Source organism: Equus asinus, chromosome 27 (assembly GCF_041296235.1).
Source record: "Equus asinus isolate D_3611 breed Donkey chromosome 27, EquAss-T2T_v2, whole genome shotgun sequence".
Lineage (NCBI taxonomy): Eukaryota > Metazoa > Chordata > Mammalia > Perissodactyla > Equidae > Equus > Equus asinus.
In genome coordinates this window covers 18,008,187-18,023,192 of record NC_091816.1, presented here as the reverse complement: position 1 = coordinate 18,023,192, position 15,006 = coordinate 18,008,187, and the positions used below count along the sequence as shown (strand labels likewise).

The 15,006-nt window shown below is 35.0% G+C and overlaps 1 protein-coding gene across 7 annotated transcripts in view; it reads right to left on the bottom strand.

The window, feature by feature from the left end:
• The window catches only part of TUSC3 (tumor suppressor candidate 3), a 214,505-nt gene that overhangs the window by 69,364 nt on the left and 130,135 nt on the right, over positions 1 to 15,006 (bottom strand). For all 7 annotated transcript variants that reach the window (XR_011498777.1, XM_014847814.3, XM_070499800.1 and 4 more), the window contains one exon: positions 13,504 to 13,593. Coding sequence is in view for 6 of the 7 variants with exons in the window: in XM_014847814.3 (XP_014703300.1) it covers positions 13,504 to 13,593 (90 nt within the window). In the remaining variant the exon portion in view is untranslated. The remainder of the gene's footprint in view (positions 1 to 13,503; positions 13,594 to 15,006) is intronic.

Sequence of the window (15,006 nt, the reverse complement as noted above, 5' to 3'; positions counted from 1 at the left end):
TAATATAACTGACTCAATTTCATTGATAGGATGAGAATAATTTTCTTGGTTTTTTAAAGATCACAGGGGTCTATTTAGTAAATTACTCTTTCCAATGTACTATGTAATTTTCCAAAATTGGAAAATATTAAACAATATGAACCAGTTAGCAAGTCATTTATCCCTTTCTCTGTGGGAGTCTCAATTTTTCTCTTTTTTTTCATTTTTCCCTCTGAAATAGCGTTTATTCTAGATTCTCAGAGAGAATTTGTAACTATATTAGATTAAGTTTGACATATTAAAATACATTCTCATGTTGTAGTTCTATAATTCCTCTGTGTATGTGCTTTCAAGATTTTAATTATAAAGTACAAACAAACCTTAGGAGGGAAAAACATTTTTTTCAGATGTACTTAACATTTTTGAAAGGCTTAAAATATAACTTGAGTTCCTATTTGTAAAGAAAGATTTATTCATCTATTCACAACTATTATTTATTTAATATCTATGACGTGCAAAGTGCTTTGATAGGAGGTAAGGATACAAATCGCATAGTCCTGCTTAATTAACTGCCAGGATTACAGGTAGCCACAGGTAAGAAGAAGTAGAGAAGCACTCTGGGTTGGCTCCGGAAGCTGGTAATCAAGATCAGTGAGCTTAGGATCGAGGAGTGCACACCGTGATGATGGAAATCAAAACTGGGAGGAGAGAAGGCACAGGGGAGCAGCAACAGACGCCAGAGATCAAGGCAAGGAGCTCTACCAAAGGCCAACTAGATACAAAAAATTTAAATCACCAAAAAGAATAAAAAGATAAGGCAAACTTGCAAGAGATAAAATGCAGGGTCATAGCAACAAAGCGACCATGGTACTGAGGCAAAATTCTAAAACAATTTCAGTTTCTAATACCATGCAAAGTAATGATAAGCAAAACTTTAATGACTGAGACTTTGGGCAAACCCATATCACGCTACGTCCCTCCATTAGCCTATGTTCTCCATGATATATCTGTACCACTAGGGCACAAACAGTACCTGGCACTTAATCGGCTCTCAACAAATGTTTATTGGATGGAAAAATAAAGGGATGAATAAATAAAAGGGCAGAATCCCAATTCCAAAATGTACATTAAGTTTTCTGCATATCTTTAGTGTATCAATTATTACTGTCTTTCTGATTTCCCGTTTGAAAATTTTCATTATATGTTGACATTCTCCTTGCTGGTGGCATGAAGACTGCAATAACACTACTGAACGTTCTTGTAAATATTTCTATTAAAAAATAATCATATTTAGTTTAAATAAGCCTCTACGATTTTCAAATTATGACTAAAATATGTCCTTCAAAGAGCCAGCATATGCAAAGCCCCTGAGGCATGAAAATGCAGAGCACTGGAGAAAGCGTAAGACTATTATAGCTTCCTGAGACATCGAAACAGCGCTTCATTAACGATAAATTCTAGATTGAGTAGCACACCATCTCGCAACAAAATGCTTTTGCACGTGCATGTGGAACTAAACTCTCAGCTCCACCCACCACTTAACCATAATGCAGTGAAAATTTCTGTGTTCTATGTGGTAAACCACAGCCATCCTCAGGCTAAAAGCCAAACCTCAAAAAAAGAGAGAGAACAATCCATTTATTTACGTTGGGAGTTACAACCTAAGTATAAGCTTTATTTCACTGAATGCATTTCATTCAAGATGATTGTTTTTGTAACGACAGAAAACGTCTTTATGTCCCATGTAACCATATAGTTGTATAGTTTCCCTTTAGCTACACAGTAATGACTGCTTTTGTGATGACTTTCATGCTGTTAAGTGGACCATTAGTACTTGACTTGTGCCATTACACAGCATCTTAATAGTGACAAACAAATAAACTTGCAAATCCGCACAGCATCATACTGCCTGCACTATTAATTTTCTTTACATTCTCTGTATTCATTTACATTTAAGTTCAATGCAGTGAAACTTACTCTAATAACATTTTTAGATCCTTATGGACATGTTTTACTCCATAATTAACATATGAAAATGAGAACAGTCACCAACACTACAAACACCATGTTTAATTTTTTTAAAAACTAATAGCTAAGGCCAGCCCTGGTGGCCTAGTGGTTCAGTTCAGCGCACTCCACTTTGGCGGCCTGGGTTTGGTTCCCCAGGTGCGGACCTACACCACTTGACTGTCAGAGGCCATGCTGTGGCGGCAGCTCACATCCAAAAAGGGAAGATGGGCAGCAGATGTTAGCTCAAGGTGAACCGTCCTCAGCAAAAAAATAAATAAATAACAATAAAAACTAATAGATGGATAAAGACACAACATCATACCCCACAGTCTGTTGTGAAGCTTGTCTGATCCAATTAGCTCACTCCAGTTAGAAAACTGAATTATTAAAGCTAGAATCAGAAATTCGGAGCTGACACATGTCCATTACATATCCATTCTGTTGACAGCCACAAATGATGAGCCATTCTGACCAGTGTTCCCCTAAGTGCATGTTGTTGATTTAAGGTGAACAGGCAGTAGGCATGGATAGCTGAGAGGACTGCAATGCACATTGCTTCCGGAAAATACAATTCACGACACAGGCCCTGTCGACAGGGCATCAATAACAAACTTTCTATAAGGGAACAAATTATCTGTTCATCTATGTAAGAATTGTTAAAATGTGTAATAAGGATAAAGTAATTTCTGATGGATAGATAACAGACAGATATTCTTAAGTATGTATATACTTTTTACACTTTTTCCTGCATGATTGTTTACAAGGCATATATGATATTGGCTTAAGAAATTACCCACAATTGGTGAAGACATTTTGAGTATTATTTGTTGCTATTTTTTTCAGCATATAATATTTTAAAAACACTAATTCAAAAGTATGGTTCTCTATGATTTTCTTTCCTCTGTTTAAGAATCTACTAAAAAAGAATAAAACTAGCATATGACTGGAAGTTGTGGTAGACACTGTCTACGAGTGTACTGCCCATATTCCCTTGTCCTTACAACCTCAGCGCTCTGCTCTCCAGCCTGACTGCCCCCACCAGCACCTGCATTCCTTTGCCTGGCTGGACTTCTTTGATAGCTGAAGTCCACCAGTGTGGGGAAAGTAATGCCTTCCCCAGGGCTACCGCACTCAACAGTGACTGATGAGCGGTGGTATACAAATACCTCAGCTTCCTGCACCACTCGGGTGGGAACATAGATGTATGTGTCCTACACAGGCTCCCGGAGATCCCCCAGCAGTATTAAGCTTCACTGGCCCACAACAGTAATTGGCTGGATAACACGTCTTTTTTGGCTGCCCTCCCTTCCGGAATTCAGTTTCCCATTCCTTTCCTACATTTCCTTCACCTCCAATCTGAACTACTTTCACTTGAGTCATTGTCTTTGGGTAGTTTTGGAAGAAATCCAAACCAAACCAGGACTTCTTTCAATGTTTAAAAGTACTTACACATATATTATTATATTTCATCTCATACACAATTACAAGGTAAGAAAAGCAGTATTAGACTCATTTTATAGAAGAACAGAGAGACTAAGTAACTTCCCCCTAATGACAAGTGGTAAGAGGCAGAGCTTGGGAAGAACTCAACTCTGTTTTCTTTCAATCTGTTTCTCTTTGTCTGTACATTTCAGGAAAAAGGCATAAAAATGACTCTGGGTTTGAGAGTCTTCTTCACTTTCTCTTATGTGAACATCTCTTTTTAAGCATGTAAAATGTCACAGATTAAATTACGTTTACTTAGGTATATTAAAGAAAACCACTATCTCAAAAACATTTACATATCAATCATATTTACTGATGGCATGCAATATACAACCATCCTAATTCCTAAGCACTGGTTATTTCAATTTTTTTAAGTGTTTTTTTCTTGTTTCTTTTGAAGTCATCCTTTGGGTGTAAATGCTGGATGGGATGGTTTTCTTGACTGCAAAATATCTAAGATGACAAACTTTTCTGTAGCTCTGTAGCTAAAACAGGTCTTCTCATTTTCAGCACTGACATTTTGGGCCAGATGATTCCTTGTTCTAGGTGGCTGCCCTTTGCCTTGTAGGATGTTTAGGAGTATCCCTGGTCTCTACCACTAGCTGGCAGTAGTGGGCAGATGCCCCCACAGTTGTGACAACCAAAAACGTATCTGGTAACTACCAAATGTCCCCTGGAAGGGCAAATTCCCCCCTGGTGGTGTGACATGAGTTTTACAGCCCAAACACCCTTTCATTACATCACAACAGACAGCCAATTTATAACGGCAGTAAACTTTATGTGGCAATGGAACAGAAACCATTTATACCTACCTTGAAATTTTACACATGAGGAAAAGTTGAAGTCCTGATAACATTTATATAATGTTACAGGGTTCCAAAGTTACCAAGTGTGGAGGAAATAACAATGGGTGTGAAGCTTACGCTTATGCAACATTACTTAATGGGGTTACACAGAAAGAGTCACGGTTTTTCATGTTTTGGCCCAATAGTAGAATCTGTTATCAGCTTATATTCCTCACTAGTAGCTCAATATAGCCATGAGAGCATGAGGCAGAACTGAAACACTGGTAAGATAAGAGAGATGGCATGTGAAAGCAAACAATATTTCTGTGGAGTGAGTAAAATAGATTTAAGCATATTGATGAAAACTTAAAGTGAACTTCGAGGAAGTTCATAAGCACAAAGAAACTGTGCCCCAGTGTCCATTGCAATAGAAGCAGATGTTAATGGAAGTTCTCCTGTACTTTGGGCTTAATTAGTTTTACTTTGTAATTCTGTTTCTAGCTTTGCATTTTGATGAATCCCTATCAATCTTTTAACAAGAAGGCAGGCAGAGGTGTACCAGGCACAAGGGGTCTGCCATCATCTTAACCCTGAAAATCTTCCTTCACTTCTGTTTTGCTGTCATCCTTTTATAGCATCATCTTAGGAATGTATATAGACCCATTCCCTTTCTTCAAATGTGTGCATGTAGAAGGTTTATGTATATGGTATTTACTTGATGCAAGAAAAGGCCATTCAATTCTCAGTGGCCTTTTAAGCTCTCTGCTTAGATTTTGGATGACTAACCTGGCTTTTAATGTTCTGTATTTCATTTCTGATTACTTTATAGCTTAATGCAACAACATTCTCTTTAATCTGTTACCTACAGATAGGCAGTGTGCTTAATTACATAATATATTCTCTCTCTTTGAGGAGAAAGTATAAGGTGGCAGCATTTAGTAATACCTATTTTTTATAATTTTATACATTTTCATAATAAGCACATTAATTTTATGATCAGAAAGTAAATTTTAAAAGCAAAAGTTGAAATAGAAAAAGTCAAAGTATCATATTTCAAAAAAGTAATTAGAAGATTCAGATAATAGAGAAAAACAGCCTGGAAGCTAATGCTACATTCCAGGACTACACCTGACCAGACATATCTTTAAGTCTCTAGGGTCTTACTAGGCCTTAGTCATCTTATTTAAGAGGATTATGTTTGTGAAGATTATGGACATTTCATGAGCTTTTACTCTTATTTAATTAGTCAGTCTCTCTGCACAAAATAATAGGTATCATCTCTGATTCATATAGATTGTTCAGGGCCCTCAGATTTCTTAGAATTTGTCAAAAATTTCAAATGGATTTTAGCATCAAGATTCAAACATTAACCACTATTACCAACAATATGCACATCTAAACTTTAAATTACATTTTAAAATAATTTAGTCTACTTATCATCAACTTAGTCCTCAAATGAGTCTTAATGATGTTCCAAGATCGACCATTCTAATTGTGGCTCTCCTACTTTCTCTTGGAATGCTGCTTTTCCTCATTTGTAAAGTACCTGCTCTCTAATCTCACAGTATTGTTACTTGGAATCTATAAAATATTGTGTATCACACCACTTTATATATTACATATCAGCATTTCCCAGAATGTTCTAGTATCTATGAATAGAAGAAAAAAATAAGTTTGAGAGGCACTGGGTTAAACAAAATTAATAGGTTTCTTTATCATTGAATGTGTACTATAAACTTTCACATGGATAATATCAGATGCAGCGTTTACCAAACATCTGATGAGGAAAGTTTTTTTAGAGCATAATGATGATAACAATTAATCATTGCTAGTGTGACTGAGATCATTTAATCCTTGAACCAGCCTATTAGGTAGGTTTTACCATTAGTTAGACAAACTCATCTACAAAAAATATGTGGTAGGGTCAAACCTAGGATTACCAGTATCCAAAACATGCATTTTTTAAGCATGTATTTAAAGCATTTATGTTTTAGAAAAAAATTTATAGAAATATAGCATGATAGAGAAAAGTTTATATTTCACAAGTTTACGGTTAAATGAATTTTCACAAATTGATCACACCTGTATATCCATGACCTAGATGAAGAAATAAGATATTTAGGAGCCCCCTCATGTCCCACTCCAGTTACGATCTAGCCAGCTCAAAGGTAACCACTTTGCTGACACCTAACATACAGATTAGTTTTGCCTCGTTGTCAAGCTAAATACATGAAATTCTTACAGTATATAAATTTTTGTGCCTGCCTTCTTCCACTTAACATTATATTTTTGAGAGTCATCCTTTTTGGTGCATGTAAAAAGCAGTTATTGTTGCATATGTTCCACTGTCTGAATATACTACAATTTATTTATTCATTCCACTATTGATGGACATTTAGGTTGTTGCAAGCCTGGGGCTATTGAGAATAATGCTGCTGTTAACATTCTTGTACATCTCATTTGGCAATCATGTAGATGCATTTCTCTTGGGTATATACCTATGGAATGAAATTTCAGGATCATGGGTATGAAGATGACCAGTTTTCATACATATTGTCAACTTTTAAACTGGTTGAACCAATTCACATTTTAGTTATTGAAACTCTGCATGGTAACGGTGTTACCATTTTAATCATTTTAGTGAGTATGTTACAGCACCTTATTGTGTTTTAAGTTTCATTTACTTAACCAATAAAGTTGAATTCCTTTTCACATGTTTAGTGGCCATTTGGATAGCCTCTTTTGAGAAGGAGCCTGATCAAGTCTTTCCCCCAATTTTTCCCATGGGCTGCTTATCTGTTTCTTATTGATTTGTAAGAATTCCTCATATACTCTGGATCCAAGTCTTTGTAAGACCTGTTTATTACAAATATCTTCTCCAACTCTGTGACTTGCCTTTTCACATTCCTAATGGAACCTTTTGAAGATGGAAAGTTTTGAATTTTAATATGTTTCAATGTAGCTTTTTTTCCATTCATATTTACCTCCACAATCCATATGGAATTTATATTTATGCTATGTGATAACTGTCAAGATTCATTTTTTCCATATACATATCTAATTACTCTAGCACTATCTATTAAAAGCCCTGCTTCCCCACTGCATTTTGGTGTCACTATTGGCCATAAACCAAGTGGCCATATCTGTGTGCATCTGTTTCCGAAAACTCATTCTGTTAAGTGGATCTATTTGTCTATGCTCGTATTAACAAAACACTATCCTAGTTAATGTAACTTTAAAACAACTTTTGAAAACTGGTAATGTAAGTTATTTAGCTTTGTACTTCTCTTTCAAGATTGTTTTAATTATTTTTATACATTTGCATTTCCATAGGGATTTCCTATTATGCATAACTTAACATTTAAAATATCAAGCAATAATACTGACATATATTTCATAAATCAATGCACTAAATAAAAATTGCTCAATCTGAAAAAATAAACTTGAACCTTTTAATAATTCACGTAGCTTTTATGTTTAAAAGGGATAAAACTAGATATCATAATGCCAAATCCCATTAAAAACTCAATCAAATTATGAGTGATTATAATTTGATTATATTCAAATTATGGCAATCAAATTATGCAATTTAAAAAACTGGCACAAAGAACTCACCACCAACCAGAACTCTACTTAGAAACCATGACTTCAGAGAAAGGAAAAAAAAGTATTCCTGGAAGCCATGAGAGCTTGATAGTGTAATCCTAAGGTATTTACAAAGTTAGTTGACTTTAACATTAACATTCAAATAAATAATTCTTCACGAATAATTTTAAAACAAATTTCTTAAACCACTTACATAAACCAAACAGAGTTGAAATCAGGCATAAGCCTTTAAAATGTAAATAGAATGGTTATTCAATTATATTACAAATATGAAAAACAATAAAAATTACTGTCTCATATCCCTTACTCCACTAAATGTACACTGGTCTTCAAAAATTAATGCTAAATTATAAAACTCCTTTATATTAGTCATAAGACACTCCTTTCGTCACTTTATTCTATACCACTGAAAGAGGTAAATAGCCTCATTACAGTGATTGTCAAAAACACGAATCTTACACGGCAATTTGTGTTTAGAAATATATACAGGTTAAAATATGAAGAAATTACCAAAGGAGGATATGCTGATTTTCAAGTTATGTCTTGAAATTTAAACACATCTATTATAAAGAAAAACATTTACTATTATCATTCTAATGGACAATTATTGTTGAAGGCAAAAATTCTGTACCAGTAACTATTTCATTTTATAAAGCAAAGTTAATCTTCTATTTTGTTCCAGTAATGTGAAAACATTATTATGTAAATCAATGCATTAAAACAAAACCTAAAGCACAATTTTCCTGTTTCAGTGTACGTCGACATTATGCATACAAAAAAGCAGGCAGGAAAGTTTTACTAAAATATGCTAAAATGCAAAACAAGAAAAAAGCTTTATCCTTAGAGGCAACCTTCTCCTGGCCCTTTCCACAGTGTGATCTAGGCAAGTCTAAAGCCTTGTCTGTGCTGCTTAGCAATTATCTCACATAAACCTGAAATAGTATCCATATCTCTTTGGCTAATGAAACCAGCAAACAGTTAGCCATTGATGATTAAGTAGCTAGGAACTAAAGGTTTTTTTCCTTTTTTGCAGTTACTGATTATAGCTTTTAGCTGTTTAACCCACCCACTGTTAACTGTGCTGCTTAGGCAATATGCTATCTGGCTCCCACTATGCTCCTATAGATAAGATCTCCCTGGAGCCTGGGTCACCACAGTAATGGGTGTGTGAGCTGTTTTCAGGAATTAGAACTCCTTGTCCACTTCAGGTAGACTGAGACCATCAACTCATCAACTGGGCCCGTGGAGATGTCCGATAGGCAACCTTTTCACATCAAGAGGCTAAAAACTCTACCCTCAGATCATGCTAATGCTGCCATTTTGCGAACATGCGTCCTGTGAAGAGGCATGGAGTCTGACTACGCTTGTGCAGATCATCAATTACCTCACCTCTCCTCACCTCCAATCACCAGTCTCCATATTTCAGACCACCTTGCGCCCCCTACACCATAAATATCCCTGAGTCTCTATTTTTGAGGAAGCGGTTTTGAGACTCATGCTCTCGCTTCCTCACATGATTCCCCTGTGATTAAACCCTCTCTCTGTTGCAATCTCATCATCTCTGTGTTTGGCTTTCTGGGATGTGGGCAAAAATGAACCTGGCACGCTAATACCAAGAGTACACTCACTTAACTGTCTTTGTATCAAGAAGCTCCAGTATTTCCAGGACTTTTATGATCTTTTCTTCAATCCTAATACTTTATTCAAACATAAGAAAAATTTATATTTTTACAAAATATAAGGGGGTGAAAAGTTTGAGACTAATTCATCTTTTTAAATATCATCATTTCTATAACTTTTGATTAAGATGTTGAAAAGCTAAGATAAATACATTGAAAGTTAGATGCAAGTATGAAGGAATGAAAAGTTTCTTCCTTTTTAAAAACACAGAATACTCTATTTTCTTAGTGTTCCTTTGGGCCATGAGAGTACCTTTTCCTAAAGGCCATGCCAATTTCTATGACAAAATAGTAAGACAAAAATGTAAAGGGGGATGAAAACTTTTCTAAATCAATCAATAAAATTTCTCTTTAATCTAATCTGAACCTTAAAATAAATGTTCCTGTGACATTAAGTTTGCTAACTGATTTATACTGAATTAACAGTGACATGTTGACCCTATTTTTCTTCTGACTGGTGAGGAAAAAAATTAAAAGAAGAATTATGATAATCTAATTTATAAAACAAAAATCTCCTAGTATGAGTCCTTATAATCATTTGCTAAAATATTTATTAAGGACCAGCTGAGGCAGATTGTAAAGATGACAAACAGCTTAAGAGAAATTTTCTAAGTTTAAAGATTTGACTAACATGGAATATTAAAAACGTCATACTAAAAGAATGCATAAACAAATGGACTAATTACATGCGTATAATTATATAAAGGGAGGGAGGAAGAACTTCCAATGTAATTAAGAAGGGCTGCATCTCAGAGGGAAAGAAGATCAGCTGAGATTGAAGGGTGGGTATAATTTGACAGAAATAGAGGACATTCCAGGAACGGAAAATAAAGCACATATTTAGGGGACAAGGAATAGTACAAATAGGCTAACACTGAGTTTCACTGAAAAGTAGTAGAGGTATTGGGTTGAAAAGGAAAATTCCAATAGGCAGGAAACGGAGAGCCACTTAGGATTTCCAAATTAACTGGTAACTCAGATCCACACAGATGAATGTTAGAACTATAATGAAGGTATGCTTTACGGCTATTCACCTAGTGGTCTAAAATATTTATCTCTGAAGTCTAGTGCCTAGCACGTATTCAGAAAGCAACAGACAGCATCGACTGTTGTTGCTGTTAGTTATTGGCACAAACTTGTCTGGAACTTACTCCAGTAAACTACTGGTGAGGGCATTAGAGTCTCCTGATTTAGCAAAGTAGTGGTTGAAATGGTAAGACAATAGAGATTACAGTAAGAAATGTAGCAGGATATGACACTTCAAAATATGCCACTTTGGGGTAAGGATTATTTTGAACTGAAGGCAACTAAGAAGAAACAGATACAAAAAAAGCTCTCTGCCCTCCCCCATCTGCCTAAAAGCAGGACACACATTTACAAGGGTGTCCTTCTTCCTTTCTCTACCAGGAAGGACAAAGGTTAATCCGTGAAGACATCTTCAGACCCTAATCAATGGAGAAGGCACCTGCTGACTTAAACCTACATAATAAACCTTAATATTGCTTACCTTGCTTTTCCTGGTCAGCTACAAATAACTGGCCTCCCCCCAATACCTTTCTTTCTGTCTTTAGCTGAAGATGGGATTTAAGTCTGAGTTCTAAGCCACCTCGGAGAGTTATTTATTTTTCTCTGAGTATCTCCCCTGTGCACAGTCATGCACCACATAATGACATTTTGGTCAATGACAGACCACATATATGACGGTGGTCCCATAAGATTAGTACCATATAGCCTAGCTGTGTAGTAGACTGTGCCATCTAGGTTTGTGTAAGTGCGCTCTATGATGTTCACACAATAAAATCGTGCAGCAACACCTTTCTCAGAACACATCCCTGTCTTTACGTAGCTCATGACTGTACATGTGGCATATATGTTAACAAACTTCTGGGTTTTTTTCTCTTTTTATTCTGTCCTTTGTTATAGGGGTCTCAGCCAAAAACTCAGGAGAGTGAAAATTATTTTTTCTTCCTCTCTGGAAGTGAAAAGATTTCATAAGAATGTTCATTAATTTTTCATACACTTTAACAAATCATAAACAATAAAAAAGCCACGCTTAATATGTTTTTTCTACTTAAAGAATATTCTTCTTAGAAGAATATTAAAAGACAATAATGAAAAAATTATGAGATTTCCTAAATTTACACTTTTAAGTATCATCAGCACAAAAGCGATCAAACTTTGTGTCAGGCCCTTCTCTATGTAATGGGGATATATCAGTGACAAAAAGAGATAAAAAGCCATGCTGTCAGGTGCTTATATCCTATAGGGGTCATGGCAAAAAAAGATGAACAAAAATAACAACACAAAATAAGTAAATTGTATATCATGTTTTAAGATGATTAAGTGCTATGGAGAAACAGTGTGAGTATCAGGGAAGAGGACGAGAGGAAAGGACCACACTTTTAAAACAGAGTGGTCAGAAAGACTTGAAGGTAAGGGAACAATTTATTGCTCAATAATTACTTCCAATTATTTTTCTTTAAAATAATTATTTTGAATATTAAAGACACTCAAATTATTCCTCTCTCTTGGTGAAAGATTTCAAAAATACATACACATAGCAAAAACTGTCTGAATTCCTATGGCAGCTGATTATCCAGAGTCTAACTTTTACTCCATATCCTTGCCATCTATAGGAGAAATCTGAAAATGTTCTTAAAGTCATGTTAATAAAAATATGAGACCAAATTGATTATTATGTAGCATCAATGACCGTTACTCTGAAAACCTGCAACTAGTCCTTAAAACCTGACTGGGCACTCAGGGAACAAGCTATGAATAAAGTGAACTATATTGCTATATTACAGCTCCACAAAGAAATTCAAATAAAGTCACAAACAATGTAGGAAGAAGAAATAAATAGCTTGTTCGCTTTTGTTAATATTAAAGATATATGAAGCACTGTAAGCAATGAAGAATAAATCTTAAAAACTTACATTAAACATTTAGATTTACAGAGAATTTATAACACTACTTTGCCATATGATAATCTTATTCTATTCAGAACTACAACTCTAGAAATTAAGAATTTATTATTATTCTTGATGTGATCATGGTATTGTGGTTATGATTCTTAAGGAAGACCTTATCTTTTAGAGATATCTACTAAAATATTTATCCATGAAATGAAATCACATTGGACACTTATTTCAAGAGAATCCAACAGCAGGTAAAGAGAACTGGGTGGGAAAATAGATGAAACAAGATTGGTTACGAGCTGGTAATTGATTAAGTTTGGTGATGGGTACATGACAGGTGTCATTACATTATTCTCTCAAAAATCTGTGTATTTTCCAAAAGAAAGTTAAAGGAAAAAGCACATTTTTAAACAGTTGTTAACCTTCACCAACTTAACACCAAGCATCAAAGTCAGTATTTTGCCATACTGATCTACTACAATACTTCCCACCTACTAAAAGGAAAGGGAAGGCAACAAAATAAGTTATGTAAATTCAGTAGCAGTTGCTAATGGGAACTTTGCTACTGACTTAACTACACATCAATTTCAGTTTTAATTTTGTGGCAAATAGTCCTAGCATTCCAGTACATGACTGCCAGCATTCTTAATGATGTTTTAATTAATCTCTTCTGAACTAAATTAAATTTACCATCGATGGGACACTGGCTACAATCTGTTCCTATTTCTTCTTGTGGCATTACATATTACTGCCACAGCAGTACACAAAGTTGAAAGAACACTTTATGCATGTGTATTTGATATAGGTATACTGACTGATTTTCTTAATCAACACTAAAGCAGTCCTCACCCTAAAAAAAAATAATATGTGTATATATGTGTTTGTGTGTATGTATATGGCACAGGTAGTAAACGAGAAGAGAGAACATATATTTAATATTTACAGATAGAAGCCTTTCTTATTAAATACTATACATAATTTTTAACTCCCATATAAACAGGATTAAAGTTCAGAACATTGATGCTTAGAACGTGCACTTACCACTTGACCATTGTGCGGGTTCTTATGAGCATATGGAGGTCCACGGATATGATTCCACATCTGGCCAGAAGTCATAGCAAAGACTATACACTGAAAAACAGGGCACAATGTTATAACATGTAAACCAAAGAATACCAGAATACTGCATTTTAAAAAAATAGTCATGAAACTACCTTTTAAAAATCACACTGGCTCACTCATTAAAATAATATTCACTTGTTAACTGTGGGACCTTGGGTAAGTTATTTTTCTTTCTGCTTCTCAGATCTGCTATCCATAAAATGGGGATGCCAACTATGCTGAAGAGATACAGTAATGATTAAACTAGATGACATTCGGAAAGCATCTGGCATGGTGACAGACAATCTGATATGTCCTAACCAGGGCCAGTCAAAAGTATAGATGAAACACGATGTTTTAGACATACCCAGGAATAACCCATAGAGATTATATGCCTGCTAGGTCTACCTGAAAAGGCTGTATTTGGAGAACTAATCTTGGAGGTCCCAAGACATTATAGGGAGGGCGGGAGAGAGAGTATGAACCAGTAATCACAATCACTATAACCTATGTGTAAGCATTTTTGGTTTAAATCATAAAATATGTTTAAATTTACAAACTTGAATATCTTTAGACTGAAATGTGCTCTTCACGTTAAAACAGTTCCCAGTACTTCCTACTGTCCCATAACTTGCCCAAGTCACTCTTGACTAGAGCTGCCTGGCTCTGGTAGGTATTTGTATCAACAAAGATTCAAGGTCAGAATGAACAATGCATGATTGGGGGTCTAAACAGTCTAGATTTGCACAATTTTTAAAGGGAAAAGTAGGATGGGGAAAATTACAGAGGGTCTTTAAACTCAAGAGAATAAATATGGATTCTGTTCTATAACTTTGGGGGAGCCAAGGTGTTTCAAAAGAAAATGACAATAACAGGATTATAGAGGTTAATCTGAATTCTTTTCCCACTTTCCTGAGAGTAACTCTGAAACTAACTCAAACTTCTTAAAAGCCAGATTTGACTTGTACAGACTTAGCTAAGGTTGAGATATTTTCTGAAAGTCAGATTTGTACCAAATATTTGCACTTTAAACTGAGTAGATATACTAGAATATTACGCCCAGAGTGAGCATAAAGAATTATGTACCGTCTAAAAGAAATCATTTAAAAATGTACACTTGTTATGTGAGAAAAATAAATTGCATATCTAACTCACAGAAGTATCATGTCAGCGATTTAGAAAGTATATTAAAGTTGATTATGCTGTACATATAATATAAACAGTGTTTCAGGTAGAGTATATTTTAAAATCCGAGAAAAGAGAGATCAAGCGAATAAATACATTTATAGTATAAACAAGTGACCTCTTTGTTTTTAGTAGACACCCAATAATACTAGGGTTCTACTTCTCGGAACCTAACCCTTCAAGTCACTAAATCAGCACTGACACTATTGTGTATATTTATTTCTGGTTTTACTTTTACTTGTCTGCCCATTCTTTCTC